This window comes from Hordeum vulgare, chromosome 7H (genome assembly GCF_904849725.1).
Source record: "Hordeum vulgare subsp. vulgare chromosome 7H, MorexV3_pseudomolecules_assembly, whole genome shotgun sequence".
Taxonomy (NCBI): Eukaryota; Viridiplantae; Streptophyta; class Magnoliopsida; order Poales; family Poaceae; genus Hordeum; species Hordeum vulgare.
The window spans coordinates 77,510,436-77,528,223 of NC_058524.1; the positions used below are offsets into that span (position 1 = coordinate 77,510,436).

Consider the following 17,788-nt stretch of genomic DNA (forward strand, 5'->3'; position numbering starts at 1 on the left):
AGGATTAACATCACATGCAATTCATAAGTGACATGATATGGCCATCATGATGCGCTTCTTGATCTTCATCACCAAAGCACCGGCACGATCTTCTTGTCACCGGCGTCACACCATGATCTCCATCATCATGATCTCCATCAACGTGTCGCCATCGGGGTTGTCGTGCTACTCATGCTATTACTACTAAAGCTACGTCCTAGCAATATAGTAAACGCATCTGCAAGCACAAACGTTAGTTTAAAGACAACCCTATGGCTCCTGCCGGTTGCCGTACCATCGACGTGCAAGTCGATATTAACTATTACAACATGATCATCTCATACATCCAATATATCACATCACATCGTTGGCCATATCACATCACAAGCATACCCTGCAAAAACAAGTTAGACGTCCTCTAATTTTGTTGTTGCATGTTTTACGTGGTGACCATGGGTATCTAGTAGGATCGCATCTTACTTACGTAAACACCACAATGGAGATATATGAATTGCTATTTAACCTCATCTAAGGACCTCCTCGGTCGATTCCGATTCAACTAAAGTTGGAGAAACTGACACCCGCCAGTCATCTTTGAGCAACGGAGTTACTCGTAGCGATGAAACCAGTCTCTCGTAAGCGTACGAGTAATGTTGGTCCGAGCCGCTTCGATCCAACAATACCGCGGAATCAAGAAAAGACTAAGGAGGGCAGCAAAACGCACATCACCGCCCACAAAAACTTTTGTGTTCTACTCGAGAAGACATCTACGCATGAACCTAGCTCTGATACCACTGTTGGGGAACGTCGCATGGGAAACAAAAATTTTCCTACGCGCACGAAGACCTATCATGGTGATGTCCATCTACGGAGAGGGGATTTCCGATCTACGTACCCTTGTAGATCGTACAGCAGAAGCGTTAATAAACGCGGTTGATGTAGTGGAACGTCCTCACGTCCCTCGATCCGCCCCGCGAACCGTCCCACGAACCGTCCCGCGATCCGTCCGACGATCCGCTCCGATCTAGTGCCGAACGGACGGCACCTCTGCGTTCAGCACACGTACAGCTCGACGATGATCTCGGCCTTCTTGATCCAGCAAGAGAGACGGAGAGGCAGCGTGACGGTGCTCCGGAGGTTGGTGGTGATCTAATCTCAGCAGGGCTCCGCCCGAGCTCCACAGAAACGCGATCTAGAGGAAAAACCGTGGAGGTATGTGGTCGGGCTGCCGTGGCAAAAGTTGTCTCAAATCAGCCCTAAAACCTCCGTATATATAGGGGGAGGAGGGGGAGCCTTGCCTTGGGGTCCAAGGACTCCCAAGGGGGTCGGCCGAGCCTAAGGGGGGAACCCTCCCCTTCCAAACAGAGTCCAACTAGGTTTGGAAGGAGGAGTCCTTCCCCTTTTTTCCACCTCCTCCCTTTTTTTTCTTTTCTCTTTGATTTTATTCTTATGGCGCATAGGGAATTCCACTAAGGGCTGGTGCGCCACCCCCAAGGCCTATGGGCTTCCCCGGGGTGGGTTGCCCCCCCGGTGAACACCCGGAACCCATTCGTCATTCCCGGTACATTCCCAAGGCAAGAAGGCCCAAGAAGGCCCTATGCGCCATAGGAAGAAAATCAAAGAGAAAAGAAAAAAAAGAGGGGAGGTGGAAAAAAGGGGAAGGACTCCTCCTTCCAAACCTAGTTGGAATCGGTTTGGAAGGGGAGGGTTCCCCCCTTAGGCTCGGCCGACCCCCTTGGGAGTCCTTGGACCCCAAGGCAAGGCTCCCCCTCCTCCCCCTATATATACGGAGGTTTTAGGGCTGATTTGAGACAACTTTTGCCACGGCAGCCCGTCCACATACCTCCACGGTTTTTCCTCTAGATCGCGTTTCTGTGGAGCTCGGGCGGAGCCCTGCTGAGATTAGATCACCACCAACCTCCGGAGTGCCGTCCCGCTGCCGGAGAACTCATCTACCTCTCCGTCTCTCTTGCTAGATCAAGAAGGCCGAGATCATCGTCGAGCTGTACGTGTGCTGAACGCGGAGGTGCCGTCCATTCGGCACTAGATCGGAGCGGATCGTGGGACGGATCGCGGGACGGTTCACGGGACGGATCGAGGGACATGAGGACGTTCCACTACATCAACCGCGTTTATTAACGCTTCTGCTGTACGATCTACAAGGGTACGTAGATCGGAAATCCCCTCTTGTAGATGGACATCACCATGATAGGTCTTCGTGCGCGTAGGAAATTTTTTGTTTCCCATGCGACGTTCCCCAACAGTGGTATCAGAGCCAGGTTCATGCGTACATGTCTTCTCGAGTAGAACACAAAAGTTTTTGTGGGCGGTGATGTGCGTTTTGCTGCCCTCCTTGGTCTTTTCTTTATTCGGCGGTATTGTTGGATCGAAGCGGCGTGGACCGACATTACTCGTACGCTTATGAGAGACTGGTTTCATCGCTACGAGTAACTCCGTTGCTCAAAGATGACTGGCGGGTGTCAGTTTCTCCAACTTTAGTTGAATCGGAATTGACCGAGGAGGTCCTTGGATGAGGTTAAATAGCAATTCATATATCTCCGTTGTGGTGTTTACGTAAGTAAGATGCGATCCTACTAGATACCCATGGTCACCACGTAAAACATGAAACAACAAAATTAGAGGACGTCTAATTTGTTTTTGCAGGGTATGCTTGTGATGTGATATGGCCAACGATGTGATGTGATATATTGGATGTATGAGATGGTCATGTTGTAATAGTTAATATCGACTTGCACGTCGATGGTACGGCAACCGGCAGGAGCCATAGGGTTGTCTTTAAACTAACGTTTGTGCTTGCAGATGCGTTTACTATATTGCTAGGACGTAGCTTTAGTAGTAATAGCATGAGTAGAACGACAACCCCGATGGCGACACGTTGATGGAGATCATGGTGTGACGCCGGTGACAAGAAGATCGTGCCGGTGCTTTGGTGATGGAGATCAAGAAGCGCATGATGATGGCCATATCATGTCAATTATGAATTGCATGTGATGTTAATCCTTTTTGCACCTTATCTTGCTTAGAACGACGGTAGCATTATGAGGTGATCTCTCACTAAAATTTCAAGACGAAATTGTGTTCTCCCCGACTGTGCACCGTTGCGACAGTTCTTCGTTTTGAGACACCACGTGATGATCGGGTGTGTTAGACTCAACGTTCACATACAACGGGTGCAAAACAGTTGCACACGCAGAACACTCGGGTTAAGCTTGACGAGCCTAGCATGTGCAGACATGGCCTCGGAACACATGAGACCGAAAGGTCGAGCATGAATCGTATAGTTGATATGATTAGCATAGAGATGCTTACCACTGAAACTATTCTCGACTCACGTGATGATCGGACTTGAGATAGTGGATTTGGATCATGTACCACTCAAATAACTAGAGAGATGTACTTTTTGAGTGGGAGTTCTTAAGTAATATGATTAATTGAACTAATTGTCATGAACATAGTCTAATGGTCTTTGCGAATTACGATGTAGCTTGCGCTATAGCTCTACTGTTTTTTATGTTCCTAGAGAAAATTTAGTTGAAAATTGATAGTAGCAAACTTTGCAGACTGAGTCTGTAAAACCGAGGATTGTCCTCGTTGCTGCGCAGAAGGCTTATGTCCTTAATGCACCACTCGGTGTGCTGCACCTCGAGCGTCGTCTGTGGATGCTGTGAACATCCGACATACACGTTTCTGATGACTACACGATAGTTCAGTGCAAAAATACTTGATGGCTTAGAAGCAAGGCGCCGAAAACGTTTTGAAACGTCACGGAACATAAGTGATGTTCTAAAGAGATGAAATTGTGATTTCATGCTCGTGCCCTTGTTGAGAGGTACGAGACCTCCGACAAGATTCTTTGTCCACAAAGTAAAGGATAAAAGCTCAATCGTTGAGCATGTGCTCAGATTGTCTGAGTACGACAATCACTTGAATCAAGTGTTAGTTAATCTTCGAGATGAGATAGTGATGGTTCTCCAAAGTCACTGCCACCAAGCTGTGAGAGCTTCGTGATGAACTATAACATATCAAGGATAGATACAATGATCCTTGAGCGATTCGCGATGTTTGACACTGCGAAAGTAGAAATCAAGAAGGAGCATCAATAGTTGATGGTTTGTAAAACCACTAAGTTTGAAGAAAGGCAAGGGCTAGAAGGGATACTTCGTGAAACAGCAAAACAGTTGCTGCACTAATGAAGAGACCCAAGATTAAACCCAAACCCGAGACTAAGTGCTTCTATAATGAGGGGAACAGTCACTGAGGCGGAGCAACTCTAGATACTTGGTAGATAAGAAGGCTGGCAAAAGTCGAAAGAAGTATATTTGATATACATGATGTTGATGTGTACTTTACTAGTACTCCTAGTAGCATGAGGGTATTGGATACCGGTTCGGTTGCTAAGTGATTAGTAACATGAAATGAAAGCTACGGCATAAACGGAGACTAGCTAAAGGCGAGGTGACGATACGTGTTGGAAGTGTTTCCAAGGTTGATATGATCAAACGTCGCACGCTCCCTCTACCATCGGGATTGGTGTTAAACCTAAATAATTGTTATTTGGTGCTTGGGTTAAGCATGAACATGATTGGATCGTGTTTATTGCAATACGATTATTCATTTAAAGAGAATAATGGCTACTCTATTTTCTTGAATAATCACCTTCAATGGTTTATTGAATCTCGATCGTAGTGTTACACATGTTCATGATATTGGTGCCAAAAGATACGAGGTAATGATGATAGTACCACTTACTTGTGGCACTGCCGCTTGAGTCATGTTGGTATAAATTGCATGAAGAGGCTCCATGCTGATGGATCTTTATACTCACTTGATTTTGAATCACTAGTGACATGCAAATCATACCACATGAGCAAGGCCTTGTTTTCATTGAGATGAAATAAGATAGTAACTTATTGGAAGTGATAATTTTGATGTATGCAGTCCAATGGGTGCTGAGGCACGCAGTGGATATCATTATGTTCTTACTTCAATGACGATTTGAGTAGATACTAGAGTATTTGCTTAATGAATCACAAGTCTGAAATATTGAAAAGTTCAATTCTGTTTCGGAGTGAAGTTCGTCGTAACAAGAGGATAAACTGTCTACGATATGATCATAGAAATGAATATCTGAGTTACGAGTTTTGGTACGCAGTTAAGACAATGTGGAAATTGTTTCGCAGTTCATGCCACCTAGAACATCATAGTGTGATGATGTGTCTGAACGTCATAGCCACACACTATTTGGTATGGTGCATGCTATGATGTCTCTTATCGAATTACCACTATCGTTTATGGGTTATGCATTAGAGACAACCGCATTCACTTTAAAATAGGGCACCGCGTATTTCCGTTGAGATGACACAGTATAGATTGAGGTTTAGAGAAATCTAAACTGTCGTTTCTTGAAAGTTTGGGGCTTCGACACTTATGTGAAAAAGTTTCAGTCTGATAAGCTCGAACCCAAAGCGGATAAATGCATCTTCATAGGATATCCAAAACAGTTGGGTACTTCTCCTATCTCAGATCCGAAAGCAAAGTGTTTGTTTCTAGAAATGGATCCTTTCTCGAGGAAAGGTTTCTCTCGAAAGAATTGAGTGGGAGGGTGGTAGAACTTGATGAGGTTATTGAACCATCACTTCGACCAGTGTGTAGCAGGGCGCAGGAAGTTCTTCCTGTGGCGCCTACACCAATTGAAGTGAAAGCTGATGATGGTGATCATCGAGCATCTGATCAAGTTACTACAAGCCTCGTAGGTTGACAAGGTCGCGTACTACTATAGAGTGGTACGGTAACCCTGTCTTGAAGGTCATGTTGTTGAGCAATAGTGAACCTACGAGTTATGGAGAAAGCAATGGTGGGCCCAGATTCCGACAAATGGCTGGAAGCCATGAAATCCGAGAGAGGGTCCATGTATGAAAACAAAGTGTAGACTTTGGAAGAACTACTTGATGGTAGTAAGACTATTGAGTAAAGATGGATCTTTGAAAGGAAGACAGACGATGATGGTGATAAGTCACTATTAAGAAAAGCTCGACTTGTCGCAAAGATGTTTCCGACAAGATCAAACAGTTGACTATGATGAGACTTTCTCACTCGTAGCGATGCTAAAAGTCTGTTAGAATTATGTTAGTAGTTGCTGCATTATTTATGAAATATTGCACGTAGGATGTCAAAACATTGTTTCCTCGACGGTTTCCTTGAGCAAACATTGTATGTGATACAACCAGGAGGTTTTGTCGATCCTAAAGATACTAGCAAGTATGCAAGCTCCAGTGATCCTTCAATGGACTGGTGCAAGCATCTCGGAGTTGGAATATACACTTTGATGAGATGATCAAAGATTTTGGGTTTGTACAAGGTTTATGAGAAACTTGTATTTCCAAAGAAGTGAGTGGGAGCACTATAGAATTTCTGATAAGTATATGTGGTTGACATATTGTGGATCAGAAGTAATGTAGAATTTCTGTAAAGCATACAAGGTTGTTTGAAAGAATTTTTCAAAGGAATACCTGGATTGAGCTACTTGAACGTTGAGCATCAAAGATCTATGGAGATAGATCGAAAGCGCTTAATGGAAGTTTCAAGAAGATGCATGCCTTGACAAGTTTTGAAGGAGTTCAAAATAGATCAGCAAAGAAGGAGTTCTTGGTTGCGTTGTAAGGTGTGAATTTGAGTAAGACTCAAAACCCGACCACGGCAGAATAAAGAGAATAGACGAAGGTCGTCTTCTATGCCTTAGCCGTAGACTCTAAAGTATGCCACGCTGAGTACCGCACCTGATGTGTGCCTTGCAGCAAGTCTGTTGAGAGGTACAGAGAGTGATCCATGATTGAATCACTAGCAGCGGTCAAAATTTATCCTTAGTAACTGATCGACTAAGGAATTTTTCTCGATTATGGAGGTGGTTAAAGAGTTCGTCGTAAAGGGTTACGTCGATGTAAGCTTTGACACTAATCCGAATAACTATGAGTAGTGAAACGGATTCGTATAGTAGAGTAGATATTAGGAGTATTTCCGAATAGCACATAGTAGCAGCATCTATAAGATGACATAAAGATTTGTAAAGAACACACGGATCTGAAAATTTCAGAACCGTTGACTAAAACCTCTCTCATGAGCAAGACGTGATCAGACCCCATAACTATATGGGTGTTGGATTCGTTGGAATCACATGGTGATGTGAACTAGATTATTGACTCTAGTGCAAGTGGGAGACTGTTCAGATATGCCCTAGCGGCAATAATAAATTAGTTATTATTATATTTGTTTGTTCATGATAATCGTTTATTATCCATGCTATAATTGTATTGATTGGAAACACAATACTTGTGTGGATACATAGACAAAACACTGTCCCTAGTAAGCCTCTAGTTGACTAGCTCGTTGATCAAAGATGGCCAAGGTTTCCTGGCCATAGGCAAGTGTTGTTACTTGGTAACGGGATCACATCATTAGGAGAGTCATGTGATGGACTAGACCCAAACTAATAGACGTAGCATGTTGATCGTGTCATTTTGTTGCTACTGTTTTCTGCGTGTCAAGTATTTGTTACTATGACCATGAGATCATATAACTCACTGACACCGGAGGAATGCTTTGTGTGCATCAAACGTCGCAACGTAACTGGGTGACTATAAAGATGCTCTACAGGTATCTCCGAAGGTGTTAGTTGAGTTAGTATGGATCGAGACTGGGATTTGTCACTCCGTGTGACGGAGAGGTATCTCGGGGCCCACTCGGTAATACAACATCACACACGAGCCTTGCAAGCAATGTGACTTAGTGTAAGTTGCGGGATCTTGTATTACGAAACGAGTAAAGAGACTTGCTGGTAAACGAGATTGAAATAGGTATGCGGATACTAACGATCGAATCTCGGGCAAGTAACATACCGAAGGACAAAGGGAATGACATACGGGATTATATGAATCCTTGGCACTGAGGTTCAAACGATAAGATCTTCGTAGAATATGTAGGATCCAATATGGGCATCCAGGTCCCGCTATTGGATATTGACCGAGGAGTCTCTCGGGTCATGTCTACATAGTTCTCGAACCCGCAGGGTCTGCACACTTAAGGTTCGACGTTGTTTTATGCGTATTTGAGTTATATGGTTGGTTATCGAATGTTGTTCGGAGTCCCGGATGAGATCACGGACGTCACGAGGGTTTCCGGAATGGTCCGGAAACGAAGATTGATATATAGGATGACCTCATTTGATTACCAGAAGGTTTTCGGAGTTACCGGGAATGTACCGGGAATGACGAATGGGTTCGGGGTGTTCACCGGGGGGGGGGGGGGCAACCCACCCCGGGGAAGCCCATAGGCCTTGGGGGTGGCGCACCAACCCTTAGTGGGCTGGTGGGACAGCCCAAGAAGGCCCTATGCGCCATAGGAAGAAAATCAAAGAGAAAAGAAAAAAAAGAGGAGGTGGAAAAAAGGGGAAGGACTCCTGCTTCGAAACCTAGTTGGACTCGGTTTGGAAGGGGAGGGTTCCCCCCTTAGGCTCGGCCGACCCCCTTGGGAGTCCTTGGACCCCAAGGCAAGGCTCCCCCTCCTCCCCCTATATATACGGAGGTTTTAGGGCTGATTTGAGACAACTTTTGCCACGGCAGCCTGACCACATACCTCCACGGTTTTTCCTCTAGATCGCGTTTCTGTGGAGCTCGGGCGGAGCCCTGCTGAGATTAGATCACCACCAACCTACGGAGCGCTGTCACGCTGCCGGAGAACTCATCTACCTCTCGGTCTCTCTTGCTGGATCAAGAAGGCCGAGATCATCGTCGAGCTGTACGTGTGCTGAACGCGGAGGTGCCGTCCGTTCGGCACTAGATCGGAGCGGATCGTGGGACGGATCGTGGGACGGTTCGTGGGACGGTTCGCGGGGCGGATCGAGGGACGTGAGGACGTTCCACTACATCAACCGCGTTTATTAACGCTTCTGCTATACGATCTACAAGGGTACGTAGATCGGAAATCCCCTCTCGTAGATGGACATCACCATGATAAGTCTTCGTGCGCGTAGGAAAAAATTTGTTTCCCGTGACGCCAACCTTTGCTTTGTTTCTTCGTAATTCTACATCAAAGTCGGAGCTGCGTTGGCTTGATGTGGGTGGCGTTCCGCCTTGTAAGCACAGTGTTGTTCTGCAGCCAATAGGGTTGTCTTTTTCTTTTTCCTTTGATCTTCAGATCCTCCACATGTTGTTTTTCCTGCTGATGTTTTGTGCTAAATCTAATCGAAACCAGCAATTTTTGGATCCTTTAAGGGCTTCTTTGATTCAAAGGAATTCTATAGGATTTTTGGAGGATTGAAATCTTTAGAATTTTTTTTCTAGATTGGTTCTTTGATTTATAGGATTGGATCCAATAGGATTTTTTTCTGTGGAATCTTTTGTACTACATTTCATAGGAAATCTAACATCCACTCCAACCTCTTTTTACAATTCCTTTATTTTTTTCCTGTGGCATCAAACACTCCTTTCTAATCTTATAAGGTTTAAATGGACATGCCATTCCAACCCTTTATTTTTTCTGTTCCTGCGTTTTCAAAATCCTGCAAATCAAAGAGGCCCTAAAAAAAGTCTTTTTTCACCGGTGCCTGCACCTGGGCACGCACGGTAGGGATTGATAAAAAATTGGGTTGATTGACTTGTAGCCAGTCCCATAAAGTACAACATTTTCATACAACAAGGTAGAGCTTTGGGGCCTGACTTTCACTCATTAGCTCCGTCTATACACTATCTAGTGCATTTAGCAATTTTCGCACTACACCGCAGCAGAGCCTTGGGCCCGGGTTCTGGACACAAGACTTGCATTCAAAAAATTCATCAAAACACATGATTGTTTTTCTTCTACCATTCTCTTCGGTCGACTAGCTTCAACCCCGCGGGCAGGTCTCCGCAGTGCCGCACATGTGGCACGATGAGGCCGGCGTCTTCCCGTCGCTTGCAGTCGTACACCGGCGGGACGTGGAAGCAGGGCTCCATGGACACGTCCCTGCTGCACGGCCAGCCCACCGTGCCGTTCTTGACATGGTGCAGCACCCACGGCTTCAGCCCGCCGAGCCCCTGCGCCACGTACCCGAACGTCGACTGCCCGGTGGTGACCAGCATGTCCGCCACGCTCAGCAGGTAGACCTCGGCCCAGGCCTTGTGCTCGTGCGGCCTCACGTTGTACCGCTGGGTCTCCTCGTGGCTCGGCTGGTCCACCACCACCACCTCGCCGTCCGCCGTCGCGCGCTCCCAGTACATCTCCTTCATCTTGTCGCTGTACCAGGCCTTGAGGGAGGTGACCAGGACGGCCGTCGGTTTGGCGCCGGACACCGTCGTCGTCGGCTCGTCCTCCTCCTCCTCCTCCTCATCGTCCAGCACCGCCGGGAGCAGCCTCTCCTGCTGCGTGCACGTCTTGATCTGCTCCAGGATCTCCGGCGACTCCGCCTCCCAGGGAAAGACGCGCACCTGGATGCCGACCACGCGCCGCGCCGACGCGAGGTGCGCGCGGTAGTAGCGCGCGATGAGGCCCCACACCTGGTTGGTCGGGTGGAACAGGTACCGGCCGAGGTGGTGGAACACGGTGTCCGGCTCCGGGAAGAGCATGGCGAGCTCCTCCTGGAACGCCATGACCAGGAACAACCCCGGCACGATGTAGCTGTCCGTCCTCATCACCAGCCACTGGATGCCCCGGAGAACCCTCTGGTCGTCGTCGCAGAAGAAGCGCTTGTCGTGGTCCGTCTGGTTGTAATCGAGGTGGATGTACGCGAACGCCGGCAGCTCCGCGGGGGCGGATGAACCGTTCCTCTCGCCGGCGCCGAGGCCGAGCACCCCGTCCTCCCGCATTCTCCCGTACCGCTCCGGCGTGTCGAGGTAGAAGCTCTGGTAGTTGAGGAGCGGGAACCGCGGAGGCAGCAGCCACGTCGTGTTTGGGAACGGCTCGCAGAACAGCTCGTCCATCATGTGGCTGGGGTCGACGAGGAGGACGCGGTCGGTGAGCAGCGCGTACATGAACGCCGACGCCGCCGCCAGGATCCGGTTGCCGAGGCCGCGGTACGAGATGGAGACCAGGTATTTGCACTCCGGTGAGGCGGTGCTCTTGCCGGACTTGAGCTGCTCCAGGGCGGTGGTGTAGGCGGCTGTGCCGGGGCCGCACCGTCTTTGCAGAGCTTCCTGGCTCCGCAGCTTGGAGACGAGGTACTGCGACGGTTGCCTGCCGGCGTTCCGACGGTACACGACGGATTGGTACCGGCTGTGGCAGGATTTTTGGTCGTGGCCGTCGACCAAGAGGCCGCCGAGAAGCCTGTCGCCGTGTGCTGTCTTCCGTTGGTGGAACGAGGCAACATTTGGATCTGCAGAGGTGGCAGAGTATTTTATATTAGTATATTATAGTCTCCGAATGGCGAATGGTATTCCAAATCTATCAAACAAACATGAAAGCGCAGACTTACAAATTTTGTAATTTAATATTTTGAATGTTGGATTCTACTTATACAGCATAATATTTTCCACCAAGGAGATATAGTTGAGATCTCTAAACTGAATAGGGATATCTCTGCATTTTTTTAATGTTTCAAGATGAAATACATTTTGATATGCGTTACACAGAAGAAGAAAAAAAGTATTTCTAGCACTGTACTGTTTACTATAAAAGGACATGTTTTTTTTTTGTGCAGCTAAGATCAAAACATATTTCTTATGATAATATACAACATGCAATATACTCCCTCCGTCCAAAATAAATGACTCATCTTTATACTACTAAACTTAGTATAAAGTTGAGTCACTTATTTCGGAACAGAGGGAGTATATTTTTATATATGTTTTTTTTAAGATTTTCTGAACCTTAATAGGTTGCTTTTGTAATCCTATATACTCAAGTCAAGAGAGTGATTCGCATTAACGTATTTATCTCAACATGAAACCATGTCACATCACTATACAATTATGGATGGAATAAGCCTCATCTCAACATGCAACCATGCACAAAAAAAGACCCACCAACGCATGCAACTATGTATGAGAAAATATTTTTGGTGATATTATTTTTACATATATTCAACATGTACATATTTCACAACTATACATATAATAAATCATACTCTCTTTGTTCCAAAATAACTATCTTAACTTTGTACTAGCTCTGTTAAAAATATACTAAGCTTGAAATGGTTATTTTGAGACGGAGGGAGTATGTATTTTAAATTTTGATTCATGTGTTATTAATTTAGAACTTATATTCTACACAATCAAATATCATTAAAAAATATGTTGCAACCGATTCATGCAGCAACACGCGTGGTATCAAGTAGCTCCCTGTGAGGTAAGAACCATAAAACCACACTACAAGCGGGCTTCTTCTATTAACCCTGTTAATTACAACTAACCAATTATATAGTTTCACATTTTATAAACACGCTGTTCTAAAAAGTAAATCCCAAAGAGAATATTTTTTTGTTTTAACTTCATTATAAAAAATGTGTAGTTGTACACCTTGTCAATGTGAAATTTGGCAGGTGCACTATAAAACTTAAATAGTTCTCCAACACACCTTCCTAAATACTATTCCATAATAGGGAAGGGAACTTTTGGAACCTGAGTGTATATACACCCTATTTACAAAAAAAAGTAATTCAACAAAATGTCAAAAAGTTCTGAAAATATTTTTAAAATATACTTGACCTTTCATTGTACTTGTGAGAAAAATTAATAAAAAGAAAACTACACTTTGTCTTCTTTTTAAAAAGACAAAATTTCGGTCAAAATAGTGTGAATAGTGACCTATAATACCAAATAAATTTTGTCTTTTTTGCCCAGATGTCAATGTTGAATTTTTTCCATAAAAATTTATGTACTAGTGCAAAACAAAGTCAGTTTTAATCTAAAAAATAATTTGAAACTATTTTGACTATTTCATTAATTATTAAAAAAATTCCCTATGTACGATGCATATATAACCATAAACCAAAGTGTGTGTTTCCCTCCATAATAAACCCTAGAAAAAGTCATAGACATTCGACCAGAATAAGAGTTCACATGGCCTGTGTAAGATGGCAGACCAGCTCAATCATGGATTGCTTACAATCGCAGTTTTGCCATAATTACTAAGCAACTTTAACGTTTCACTTACATAAGTCTTAAATCCTACCAACATTTAAGGAAGTTTCACAAAGTAATGATTTGTGTTTGAATTTGGCCCGAACCCATGTGTCACTGAAAGACTTTTGACTGAAACGTACACATGTATAGGTAACCACTGAATTTGCTGAAAGTTGGAAAAACGTTTGGCAAGTTTATTTGTCCTGAACTCCTGATTACTAAACAAACTTCCCCGAAAGAAAAATGACTGCAAATTCTCTTAACCAATTAGGCAGCAGCTTAACCTGCCATGTGCTCCCTCCGTTCGAAATTACTTGTCATCAAAATAGAAAGGAACGAATGTATGCAGCGTCTAGACACATCTATTTCTACGATAAATAATTTCAGACGGAGGAAGTATTATTAGTGAGTAGTGACAGAAGCAAGTTCGTAGTTTTACCTCTGCCGGCCATGGCCCTCTCGATCCCGACCACCGGCTGCTCGCCGGTGCGCGCACCAAGGAAGACGATGAGTGACGGCACTGTGAGCACGAATGCGAGGAGCTTGGTGTCGATTCCCGGGCACCATCGCTTGCTTTCCGCGGCCGGCTTCGTCTTCATCACCGGCGAGTTGGTGCTTCAGCAGTCTTGGGAGTGGCCACGCCCGTGTCTTCTTCAAGTGTGGATCAGCGACGTAGTAGATGCCGGAGTCGGCAACGGCCAAATCCAAATTGCTAATGGCAGGTCAACGGCACCGCACCACGCACGCAGCGCAGATGCGGGGGGTCGGCCAGTGCACCGTCACTTCTGTACTTTAGTCGTAGCCGTCTGACACATATAGCTAGGGATCTTTGGTGCACACGTTCAGTTGCACAAAGTCAGCTACGAATCGTCAGTACTACCAGATCCAGTAACAGAGTAGCACGACGTGGGTCATAGTGTTAGATTCCTGGACTAGTTCAAGAGTAATCTGAATACGCGAAGAATATCTGGACGTGTTGGGAATCGCCGGATGCAGTCAAAATTGACAAAAATGACCCCTGAAGAGAAAGAACTCACGGAGTGACCCCTCGAGGAAAATATGTTACCCGGCTGATCCTTTTGTGTGGCGCCCGACACCTAGGTGCCACACTACACTGTGTGACGCCTAGCCCTTCGACGTCACACCCCCCGACCACCTGGCAGGGAGGGCCCAACCCCCGGCCGTATGACGCCTAAGCCTCAGGCATCAAACATTGTAATGTGTGGCGCCGAACGCTTAGGCGCCACACATTGACTTAACTGGCCACGGGCCAGCCCTCCTCCCCACCCCCTCCCCATTCCCCTCCCTCATTCAAACAGAAACAGCAACGGCGGCGGCTGGCTCTCTTCGAATCCCTAATCCCCTCCCCCATCTCCTTCAAATCTGGTGATTTCTTCCTTGGATTGATCCCCCAAGGTAATCTCCTCCCCTATCTCCTTCCGTTTCCCATCCTTCTATCCAAGTGGAATAGGTTTTTGTTGAGTAGATTGATTTAAGTAGATTGATTTGAGTAGGTTCTTAGAATTTGACTAGTTAGGATATGAGTTCTTAGGATTTGAGTAGTTAGTATATTAGTAGTTAGTATATGAGTATTAGGAGTTAGTATATTAGTAGGTAGTATTAGTAGTTAGTATATGAGTATATGAGTAGTAGTAGTTCATATTAGTAGTTAGTATTAATAGTTAGTATTAGTAGTTAGTATTAGTAGTGGCGCCTAATGTGAAAACCTAGTGGCATCTCAGGTGTGGACTTTCTGTTACTCTATTTCACATGTGTGGCGCCTAAGCCTTAGGAGCCACACATGTGCAACGCCCAATGCTTAGGCGTCACACATTCTGGCATGCTGAAAACTGCAGCACATAGTGGTGGAGGAGTTCAAATATACATCACAAATATGCACAAATATACAACACAATAATACTAGAGTTAAAACATACAACACAAAGAGGGTGGAGTTCAAACATACATAGGGTTCTTAAAGAACATACGTCCAAAAGTGCATACATAGTGGAGTTTCATAGTAAGAAAGCGCGCAAGCGAACAAGGTTCAACAACACATAGGGTTCAACAACACATAGGGTTCAAAGATGAAAGCGCGCATGAGAATAGAAGCATACGGCTCTATTGGGTCGAGCAAGGCCCCTTTCCCTTCTTCTTCTTCCTCTCTTCTTCCTCTTCCTCTTCCCTTTTGCGCATTTTTGAAGCCTCTTCCTTAACCCTCTCCGTGAAGCGTTGATGCTCCCGCTCTCTCTTTGCTGCGCCCTCTGCCAACATCTTCTTAAAGTTAGCTTCATATTTTTTTTACGTTTCTCTAGCGTCTTCCTGTCATTCTCCTTTATCCTAGCCTCATATCTCCGGCGCTCAAGGAACATTTGCCACTCCTCATCCATCTTTGCCTTATGCTCCTCATCCTTCTTCTTTCGCGCTTCGGCTGCATCCTCCTCTCTCAACTTCTTTGCAGCCCTCTCCATCAACCGCTGCTCCTCACTGGCTGCATCCTTCTCCTCCCCCCACTCCGCTTTTGCCTTGTTGGGTTGAGAAGCGGCCATACCTACAAAACAGGCATCAAAGCTCATAGTTAGTAAAATAACACACAAAGGAGCATGAAAAACAACATGATAAAGATAAATCAAATATGTGACATACGGAAATGGTCCTCATAGGTATCCATGCATACCAATCCTAGTAAGTCCACCACCTATCCCACCACTGCCTCTAGCAGCACCACCACCTATCCCACCCCTGCCTCTAGCACCACCACGACCTATCCCACCCCTGCCTCTAGCAGCACCCCTGCCTCTACCACCACCACTGCCTCTAGCACCACGTCCTCTAGTAAGCCCAAGTCGGCTAGGAACATGTTGAGTAGGAATTTGTTGGGTTGTGCTTGCTTGACCCGTCCCTTGTTGGCTCGTGCTTCCGTGACCCGTCCCTTGTTGGCTTGAACTTGGTTGGCTAGGACTTGGTTGGCTTGACCTGGAATCATTGTTTTTGGACTTCTTCTTTCGCGTCGTACACCTTCTTGTGTTGTGCCCTGTTACACCGCAATCTCCACAATGTGATCTCTCAGTAGGCTCTTGGAATTGGTTGTTCCCCATTTCTCTGCCACCACCATGGCCCCATCCATCCATGTCTTCTCTAAAACGCTTTGTCTTTCGTCTTCCCAGTTTCACAACCTTCCACTCCGGGTCGGACCACAGTTGTACTCCATGATACTCCGGCCATTGTGATTGGTCAAAGTATGGTTCAAATCTAGGAGCCCATGTATGCTTCGTGGTCATGATCGAGAACTCGGACTCCCTCACGGTTAGTGGATGGTTGACGTCCACATTCCTACTGCGAGCTGCCATGTACAAATGCGAGCATGCGAGATGAAGCAACCTTGGCCTCCCACAAGAGCAATCACACAAGGATAAAGATACCTTGAACGCCCTGTTTCCGTGTTGCTGGCCATCGTTTGTCGTTCCTCCGGGCTCATTCACTTGGTATGTCCAATCCTCATTGTTGTACAGGGTAGCCGTTTGGGAGTCAGCCTTCTGTGATTGAAATACCATCCATTTGTCAACCTTTGGAGGAAACTGGTACTTATACTTTTTCTTGTTCTCTCCCGCAATCTGATCATCTGATTCTTGCGAGTACTTTAGAAAGTATGCTCTCAACTTGTCGAATGTGTATTGAACTATTGACGTCACCGTCAACGCACGGACACCCTTCAACACCCGGTTGAAGCATTCTGCCATGTTACTTGTCATTTGACCATATCTTCGGCCATCTTCGTCATAAGCTCGTGCCCACTTGGCCCGAAGTTCAATTTGCCTGTTCAGAAACTCAAGCCCACCTGCATCAAGTTTTTTGTTTACAAGCAAAGCATTGTACAATCTTGCAAATCGTTTGTCCGGAAATGCTTGACAACAATCTTGAAGATCATCCGCCAACTCCTTGCTACCACATGCCCGGTAGAAGTTTGCACAGAAATGCCTCATGCACCATCGATGATGCAAAGGAGCATGGTCGGGAATGACAATGTCAACCGCGTTAAGTATGCCTTGATGGCGATCCGATATGACACATATTTCCCTCTCAAACGGTAATACTTTGGTTCTCAAAATATGCAAGAACCATTCCCGGTTAACATTGTTCTCTGCCTCAACCAAAGCAAAAGCCAAAGGCATCAACCGGTTATTGGCATCACTTGCTATTGCAACCAACAAAGTGCCCTTGAATTGTCCGGTCAAAAACGTGCCATCGATGGAGATGACAGGACGACAGTGCTGGAAAGCCCTCACACATTGCTCAAATGCCCAAAATGCACGGCCAAATACGCGGACCCTATTTCCATTCAGAATCCTTGTTTTCTCCCCATACGGCTCGACCACATGAACCATGTCCGGGTTAGTGTGGGCAATAGCTCCCAACAACCTAGGTATGCGGTTGTATGCTTCCTCCCAATCACCATACAACATCTTGAATGCGGCTTGCTTTGCTTTCCATGCCTTACCATATTTCACCTCGTAGTGAAAGAGGGCTTTCACAAGGTCTTGTACGCTTTTTATGCTCATTGTAGGAAGATAGGAGATGGAGTTGGAAAGCCTATAAGCGATGAACTCGGAGGTGAGTTGTCTATGGCTTTGCGACGAAAGGGCACCATCGACCCTCTTGCCTCGACACATGTGAGGCATACACCTGACAATGTTTCATCC

The 17,788-nt window shown here is 45.9% G+C and overlaps 1 protein-coding gene across 1 annotated transcript; it reads right to left on the reverse strand.

The window, feature by feature from the left end:
• Positions 1–9,620: 9,620 nt before the first annotated feature.
• Positions 9,621–13,856, reverse strand: LOC123411159 (galactoside 2-alpha-L-fucosyltransferase-like). The gene is made up of 2 exons (XM_045104093.1): positions 13,528–13,856; positions 9,621–11,341 (listed from the first exon to the last, which is right to left on the reverse strand). The coding sequence occupies exons 1-2, from the start codon at positions 13,685–13,687 to the stop codon at positions 9,852–9,854; spliced, it is 1,650 nt and encodes a 549-aa protein (XP_044960028.1). The 5' UTR covers positions 13,688–13,856; the 3' UTR covers positions 9,621–9,851.
• Between the last annotated feature and the right edge of the window lie 3,932 nt (positions 13,857–17,788).

Bases quoted from the DNA above. Each gene is read 5' to 3' on its own strand.
- LOC123411159 (XM_045104093.1), bottom strand. From the start codon at position 13,687: ATGAAGACGAAGCCGGCCGCGGAAAGCAAGCGATGGTGCCCGGGAATC. The intron at 11,342-13,527 runs GTAAAACTACGA...CCACCTCTGCAG, and splicing joins GAGGGCCATGGCCGGCAGAG to ATCCAAATGTTGCCTCGTTC.